Source organism: Hippocampus comes, unplaced genomic scaffold (assembly GCF_001891065.2).
Source record: "Hippocampus comes isolate QL1 unplaced genomic scaffold, H_comes_QL1_v1.1 scaffold174, whole genome shotgun sequence".
NCBI lineage: Eukaryota > Metazoa > Chordata > Actinopteri > Syngnathiformes > Syngnathidae > Hippocampus > Hippocampus comes.
This window is the reverse complement of record NW_017805983.1, coordinates 3,017,966-3,026,630: the sequence shown is the minus strand read 5'-3', so window position 1 is coordinate 3,026,630 and position 8,665 is coordinate 3,017,966. Positions and strand designations below refer to the sequence as shown.

The following is an 8,665-nucleotide window of genomic DNA, read 5'->3' as shown; positions in this document are numbered from 1 at the left end:
CACACACACACACACACACATACTCACACACACACCCCCCACAACCTGCCACCCCGTCGATGACCTTCCAGGCAATACAAGTTCTCCATTTTGTGGACCTAGTGAGTGACGTCAGAAGCTGCAGTCAACTCAGAAAAACTTAAAACTGTTCACCACATTTTGTTCGGTTGTGAGCATCTGCTCCTTGCAAGTGTTTTATTTAGGATTTTGCTTGCGTGTATGTTTTCAGTTCACTCAAGTGGCGCTATATCTGAAACTCAAATATAACTTAAGTTTTTGCTAGCAACAGAACAAAAAAAATAATAAATCAACTAAACGACAACTCGTAGCTCAAGGTACCACTGAATATATTAAACACGGTGACTTTTTATGACATTTTAATCAATATTCATGTGTTTTTAACCTGTAAAAATCAGTGCTGCTCTCTGGTTCACGTTCCTCCTTGGTGCTGTTCTTTCTGTGTTTTTCTGCTATTTAAGACTCCAAGGTCTAAGTCAATCAAGATGTAAATCGGAAAAGATGAAAGTTTTCTTAGGTTGTGTCCTCAAGGAATAAGGAGAAATGACAGATTTCAGTCACCAAATGTAGAGCGTAAAAGTCCATCCATCCATTTTCCGATCCGCTTTATCCTTAAAAGGGTCGCGGGGGGTGCTGGAGCCTATCCCAGCTGTCTTCGGGGAGTAGGTGGGGGACACCCTGAACCGGTTGCCAGCCAATCGCAGGGCACACAGAGATGAACAACCATCCGCGCTCACACTCACACCGAGGGACAAATTTGAGTGATCAATCAGCCTGCCATGCATGTTTTTGGAATGTGGGAGGAAACCGGAGTACACGGAGAAAACCCACGACCTCTGCACTGTGAGGTTGATGCGCTAACCACTGGACCACCGAGCCCATGGCGGAGTAAAAGTTAAAAAAAAAAAAAGAAATTGTTTATACAATTAAACACATACAAAAGTTAAGCACAGACATCTGAAAAATCTACTTCAGTATAGCCATGAAGTATATGCACTTTGTTAATTCCCAACACCTTGGGTCGATCGGGCTGTACGTCCTAACATCTTAAATCCTCTGTATTGTGGTCATCTTCAGGTCCGAGCGAGGCTCCATCGGCCGTCTGGTCTACGAGCAGGAAGCGCCTGGAGTGGAACAAGGCGCAGGAGTAGAAAGTGGAGGCGGAGATGGTGAGAGCGGAGAAGAACAACACGGAGGTGCTGGGGCAGGGAGTAGCGAGGCCGAATCACCGCAGGGAACCATCAAACACAAACCAAACGGCCGCTCAGTGGTGATGGCGCAGGGACAGACTCGGAGTTCCGCCCCCGCCGCCGTGCCAATGCCCTCGGCTCGCACCCTGCCGTCCCACATGCTGCCTCACCCGCTCCAGCATGCGCACCCTCACCCGTCCCCCATTCCCCACATGCCCACCGTGCTGCACCACCACCCGCAATACAACCACATGCCGTATGTGCATCACGGCGGGGCAGCGTATGTGCCGCATTTTGCCCAGCACCACTACCACCATCTGCACCACCACCACCACCTCCCACATTCTTACCCGGAGCCCCCTTCTTCGCCCCTGCCCTCGCCCGTTCCGCCGCTCTCCCCGATACCACCGCCGCCACCGCTCACGCCCTCTCCGCTGTCATCTTTGGCGGACGCCCATCAGCATTTGCACCACCAGCCGCACCTGCACCACCCACTTCATCACCACTTGCTGTGCTCGGATGGCGACAATGAGAGCGTTAACTCCACCACCACCAACTCCAACGACGACACCACCGTCAACAACGGCAGCTCGGGCTCGTCGTCGCGTGACAGCCTGCGCGAGCCCACGCCGGCGGCACTCAGCAAGCAGACGTATCAGCGCGAGAGCAGACACAGCTGGGACTCACCCGCCTTCAACAATGACGTGGTCCAGCGGCGCCACTACCGCATCGGACTTAACCTCTTCAACAAGTGAGGAGTTCATTTGTAGAAAAAACAGTTTTGAACATTAACGAAAACACAAGTAGCTTCGGTTCTTTCCAGACTAATTTGAAGAATTAATTTGTAGAATTAGAATTCTACAAGACTAAATTGTAATATTTCCAAATACAAGCACACTGTTCTTTGAAGGCAAAACTATTTTCAAGATTTACCAAAAAAAGCACTTGCTGAGCAAAGCACATTCGTGAGGTTCATTGAAACCTACATTTTCTTAAATGTTTACAAATATATGTTCCTTGAGTTATTTTAAGACTTCATTAAGGAAATTACATCAGGTTTAATGAAGACAAAATTGTCTTCAATGATTCCAAAAACATGGACCCTGGAGTCCACAGTTTTTGATGGTGACAAAAATGTGTTCATTTTGGTTCACTGGAAACCGTGAATGCAAATGGCATGTATGCTGTTTCCTTGGCAGAGGGCTCCACTGTGCTAATACTGTATCAGAAAAAAGGACCGGGCAGAAACACATTCATGACAATGTTTTTTATTCGGGTTGTCAGGAAGCCGGAGAAGGGAATCCAGTATCTGATCGAGAGGGGCTTTGTGTCGGACACACCGGTAGGCATCGCGAGGTTCGTCCTGGAAAGGAAAGGTCTGAGTCGCCAGATGATCGGCGAGTTCCTGGGCAGCAGGCAGCAGTTCAACAAGGACGTGCTCGAGTGAGGACCGCGTTTTCCCATCAATGTCTGTCGTCATGACGTTGTGCGCTAATAACCTGCTCCGCGTTTCTTGTCTTCAGTTGTGTTCTGGACGAAATGGACTTTTCGGGAATGGACCTGGATGATGCTCTCAGGAAGTTTCAAGCTCAGATCAAAGTTCAGGGTGAAGCACAACGGGTGGAGCGGCTGGTGGAGGCTTTCAGGTAGGTGCCCGCCCTTCAATAGCGTGCAACAGAGCTCGTCTGACGAGGATGCTCTTGCCCTGCAGTCAGCGGTATTGTGTGTGCAACCCGGTGCTGATACGGCAGTTCCAAAATCCAGACACCATCTTTATCCTGGCCTTCGCCATTATACTCCTCAACACTGACATGTACAGCCCCAACGTGAAGCCTGAAAAGAAGATGAAACTGGACGACTTCATCAAGAACCTGCGAGGTAAGTTGCTCTTCATTTAGACATTTGTTGAACTTCTCGATAGCTACTCTCGTTACCACTGTCAAGCTAGATTAATTTTGGTGCCGCATATTAATCAGTCACATGCACATTCACACCATCTCTGGATTGGAACCGAACCCAAACTGCTTGCACCAAAGTCGGGCGAGTGTACCACTTCACCAATAGAGACTAAATTATGTTTGCAAAAACAGATACTTTTGGTTCTTTGGAGACTCGTTGAAATCTCTTAAAAGTCCAAAGATTTGAATTGGACCAGCTCCACTTGCTCTTCACTCACACTTCATTCAACCCCATGTTAATTCCGTTTTACCTCCAGGCGTGGACAACGGTCAGGATATTCCCAGAGACCTACTGGTGTCCATCTACGGAAGGATCCAGAAGTGGGAGCTGAGGACCAATGATGACCATGTGTCTCAGGTGCAGGCGGTGGAGAGGATGGTGGTCGGCAAGAAGCCCGTAAGAGCCTCCCGGCTTCCATGTTGCCCTCCACTTGCATGCCATCTCCTCTTACTGAATTATTGACAAATGATTCCTAGGTTCTGTCGCTGCCTCACCGCCGGCTGGTGTGCTGCTGCCAGCTGTTCGAGGTTCCCGACCCGAACCGAGCCCAGAGGAGCGGCGTCCACCAAAGAGAGGTCTTCCTGTTCAATGACCTGCTGATGGTAAGACATCATATGCAGAAAAAATTGCAAGTAGTAGACAATTCTCCAAAACGTTTAGAAATGTTATAACTGGCGCAATCATAACAGCCTGAGGAGCTTCTCTAGCAAGAGATGAACGGCTGGCTCAATAATTAGCCCAATCTACGTACCCCTTAAATGAGTCCATTTCACCATAGCAAGATACTGCATATGCTGTAAAAATACTTGTCTATCATGTCTCTATTTATTTTTTTGTCTTTGGAGTGTCTCTTAACATTCATAGAAATATCAGGAATGGGTAACTTAATTCATGGAGGGGGGGGGGTCACAATTTTTCATCTGCATGACTAAGGGGGGCAACATCGAGGGGGGCCAAATGCATGACAAAAATTACATTTTAAATATGGGCAAAATGCATGCTTGCCCTGGAATAATGAGAACCCATGTGAAAGTGATGCTCATTGAAATGCATTGAGAAACCTCCAATATGCGTGTTGAAATCTTGACAAAAAATATTGGAAAAAAAAATCGCAAATCCTGTGGTTGAGAGGAAAGGAATTTCATCTGTGCTGTATGTTGCACATAGGTAACCAAGATCTTCCAAAAGAAGAAGGCCTCTGTGACGTACAGTTTCCGACAATCATTCCCTCTGGTGGACATGCAGGTGCACACCTTCCAGAGCACTTGTAAGACCCTCTTTTTTTTTTCTTTCTATCTCCAACCTTAACCGTGCACATACAATATAAGAGACTTTGAGGTACACCATCTAATGACATCCAAATATTCTGCTTTAACAAAAATGCTAGTCACATTTGCTGAACACTGTCAGAGAGCTATTTAACCTTCCTCTTATGTTGCAAGTCAAAATGACATGTTTTGAAGTTAAAGATAAACAGCGCAGTGCTTTTTACCACTGATAGACTGAATCCCAGCTTCAACTGTAAATAAATTTGATTTAGTTATAAAAGACTATTTAAACCAGAGTTATATCACATGGGTCCCGGGCCACGTCATACCGGCTAAGTGAGGTTGAAATGGTGAAGAGCCCCTTCTTTAATGGACGGTATGTCGCTGCTAACGACTGAATTTGTGTCTTGTCGTGCCGTCCAGATTACCCTCACGGCATCAGGTTGACATCGGCCAACCCCGGGGGCGAGAGGAAAGTCCTGATCGTGTTCACGGCACCAAGCCAACAGGACCGTGCTCGCTTCACCTCGGACCTGAGAGAGAGTGTGGCCGAGGTGCAGGACATGGAGAAATATCGCGTGGAATGTAAGTTTGGCAACACAGCTTCACCGTTAGCTGATTGACCGAGAAAAAGAACTGAATGGAAGAGTGGGGAGGAGTTGAGCGTACAGTAGATCATAGAGTTTGACGCTTTATAAGCACACGCGTGTATACAGTACAATTGGTAACTCAATAAATAATTCATATTAAATCAGTAGGTCAATTCAAAAAGTTAAATGCAACTGATATGTACTGTGCTGGATTTTAAATTGATTTCAGTGTTTCTTTGCTGACCACTACAGGGAACCCTTGAACTACTAGTGGCACCCATACCGCTCTTTCAGAATCACTGTCTGCAAGCGTTTTTTTTGCATCCAATGAAAAAAAAAATCATCAACAGTGAAAATCATCAAAATACCACAATGGTGGTCCAGTGGTTATTTTCATCTCCTAATTTTTCCCAGAGCTGTACTAAATACATAGCACAATAGTTTTCACAAGGCCAATTCAAATATTATTTCTGTGTTACAAGTTATTTGGTGATATAATTTCATGACTTGCTAAGTTTGGAGTTTTGTTTGATGCAAGATAATATTAAAGAAGTAAATCAAAAAGTCAATATCGAGGGTTGACCACAGTTTTTTATTTAAACAAGGTAATTTGTTGTCTAAGTAAACTGTTGTTTTATTGTAAGAATAAAATCATTCATTCTAATATTAACATTTTATGATCTATAAAACCGGTCAAAAAATGTAAATTAAAAAAAAATATATATGATATGCAATACAGTAACATTTATAAATTAAGGGTTAGCAATAGGTGGATTTTTTTCCTGAAACATCATAGCTAAATATCACAACGCATGGTAAAATTCATATTGCCATAGCTTTTGTAAGTCGAACTTAAAAACAAAAAAAGAAAAGTTTTCAAAAACCTATTGTTTGAGAAAAAAATATTTTTAGGGACACAGAAAGCCATCTGACTGGAATTTTAACCAGTGTAATTAATGTAATTAGAATCATTGAACAAATTATTCATTGTATGTAATGTCTTTTTTGACATTTTTTTAATATGCATTTACAAATTAACAAACCAATTAGCAACAGAGAAAAATTAATTTCGACATCAATAACAATGAACAAATAGATTTTAATAAAGCAATTTTTGGGGTAACCGCACTGTCGTTTCACCTCACACGCAGCCGAGCTTGAGAAGCAGAAAGGCGTGATGCGTCCCGCTGCGCTGATGGCGGGCAGACAGGGCGGCGGGGATGCAGCGGCGGGGCCTGCGAAGAGTGAGGCGGTGAACGGCACCCTGGGTCGGCCTAGCCTGGACGACACGTACGCGTCAGTGGACGGACTCAAACGCACGGCACTCAGCTCTTCGCTCAGAGACCTGTCAGACAGCGGTCAGCACAACTTCTTCTTTGGGGCCGGACGTAGAAAATGGCTTTAAACTCTGTTCCATGTTACGCATGGAGTATTCTGTTCAATCAAAATCAACACGGTTCAAACACATTATTAAGCAAGCAACAATTTAATGGGTAACAGTGAAAAGGAAGATGAAAAGTATAAAAATACTTCCATCCATCCATGTTGTAATCCGTTTGTCCTCACTAGGGTCGCGGGATCCTATCGCAACTGTCTTCGGGCACTTGGCGGGGGACACCCTGAACCGGTTGCCAGCCAATTGTAGAAATTGGAGATTTAAAAAATGGACAAGTAAATTTGGAACAGGAATGGGCAACTCATATGCTGGAAGGGGCCGCAATTCTTTAGCAGTGCCACATATCGGTCCGCACACTTCCTAACCAGATGTATGGCAAAATACATGCACTTAATAGATTTCATTTTTAGAATCCATTTTTCTATTCATGTAACCCAACAGCAAGGGATTTGAAGCAAACAAAAAAATAAACTTACTGTAATTTTGTACAGTCAAAAGGGCTCTCTTACTTACAAATGAACATTCAAGGACACCACAAGACTGCTCAACAAGAAACCAACAATACATGCAACAAGATATTTTATACATTTTTTTCCCAAAAATGAAATGACTCAAAATTTTAATATTATGGCGGTACTGGCGGCCCGGTCGTCGACTGGTTAGCACATCCCCCTGAAAATGCAGAGTTGCAGGGTACAATTCCTGTGTGGAGTTTGCATGTTCTCCCCGTGCTGTGGGTTTTCTCCGGGTGCTCCGGTTTCCTCACACATACCAAAAACATTGTCGGAAGGTTAATGGAACATTCTAAAATGACCCTAGGTGTGATTGTGAGCGTCGATGGTCGTTCGTCTATGTGTGCCCTGCGACTGGGTGGCAACCTGTTCAGGGTGTACCCTGCCTCCTGCCTGATGACAGCTAGGATAGGCTAAAGCACGCCCTGCGACCCTTGTGAGGATAAGCGCAATAGAAAATGATGGATGGATTGAGGTTCTACGTTTTTCCTGCATGTCATTCCAAATCTGCAAAAAGAAGGCCAACTCACGTCGGAGTATAGGGCAGTATAAGACCGAGTGTAAGTACCATCTAGTTTTGATTGGTGATATCGCAACTTAAAACAATAGTCAACCCTTGTATATTCGCAATTCGGCACCCATTGATTTGCATATTTGTGGATTTTCTTTTCATTTTTTTTTTGTACCTGTATTTGGAATTTGTCCTCTTTTTCCCGAGAGAGTTTTTCTCCATTTCCCAATGTTTTTTGAATATCATATTATTCATAAAAGGTTATTCACTTGTATCCAATCTAAAGTTCACTGTTGCATAAAATGAATTAAAACATTATAATGACGACTTGATGCTGCTTCTTCCCCTGATGGACAACTTTTAAACTGTTCCTACATTCTGATTTGCCAACAGGGAAGCGAGGTCGTCGGAACAGCGTGGGCTCATTGGACAGCACAATAGAAGTAAGGATGATGTCATTGAATGTTGCATTTGATCAGATCCACCAATCGGTAAAAAACGGTCAAAACAATATTAATCTGCGATGGCTTTCTGAGTCTCGAAAGATAATTTTGATGCTTATTTTAAAAATGGCTTTATTTTTTTCTGAGCAAATCAGGCTTTTAAGATGTTTTATATTTTTGAGACATTTTAAAAAGCTTGCGCAGGATGGACTAAATTTACTATGAGTTATAATTTATAGCTACGATGAAAAAAATTGCACCTGTTGCTGAATTCATAAATATTCCGAAATATATTACTATATTGTTTTTTTCCGGGTATTCTGGTTTCCTCCCACATTCCAAAAACGTGCCTGACAGGTTATTTTGTAATCCACTTATCCTCACAAGAGTTACGAGCGTGCTGGAGCCTATCCCAGCTGTCCTTGGGGAGTCGCGGGGTACACCCTAAACTAGTTGCCAGTCGATCGCAGGGCATACAAAGACGGACAACCATTCGTGCTCACAATCACACCGAAGGATGATTTTGTGTTCCATTAACCTGCCATGCATGTTTTTGGAATGTGGGAGGGAACCGGAGTACTCGGAGAGAACCCACGCAGACACGGGGAGAACATGCAAACGCCGCACAAGAAGGCCAGAGCCGGGATCAACCCCCGCACCTCTCCCGCCCCCCTGCCACAACTCTGCACTGTGACAGCATTTCTGAAGGCTGGACTGTGTGTGTGTGCGTGCGTGTGTGTGTGTGTGTGTGTGTGTGTGTGTCTGTATGTGTATATAT

The 8,665-nt window shown here is 44.3% G+C and overlaps 1 protein-coding gene across 3 annotated transcripts in view; it reads left to right on the top strand.

Annotated features, from left to right (window-relative positions):
- The window catches only part of LOC109528583 (IQ motif and SEC7 domain-containing protein 1-like), a 59,723-nt gene that overhangs the window by 47,822 nt on the left and 3,236 nt on the right, over nt 1–8,665 (top strand). For all 3 annotated transcript variants that reach the window (XM_019891369.1, XM_019891372.1, XM_019891371.1), the window contains exons 7-16: nt 1,096–1,959; nt 2,493–2,651; nt 2,732–2,854; nt 2,920–3,086; nt 3,424–3,563; nt 3,644–3,769; nt 4,335–4,434; nt 4,859–5,020; nt 6,177–6,383; nt 7,838–7,887. In XM_019891369.1, coding sequence (XP_019746928.1) covers nt 1,096–1,959; nt 2,493–2,651; nt 2,732–2,854; nt 2,920–3,086; nt 3,424–3,563; nt 3,644–3,769; nt 4,335–4,434; nt 4,859–5,020; nt 6,177–6,383; nt 7,838–7,887 — 2,098 coding nt within the window. The remainder of the gene's footprint in view (nt 1–1,095; nt 1,960–2,492; nt 2,652–2,731; nt 2,855–2,919; nt 3,087–3,423; nt 3,564–3,643; nt 3,770–4,334; nt 4,435–4,858; nt 5,021–6,176; nt 6,384–7,837; nt 7,888–8,665) is intronic.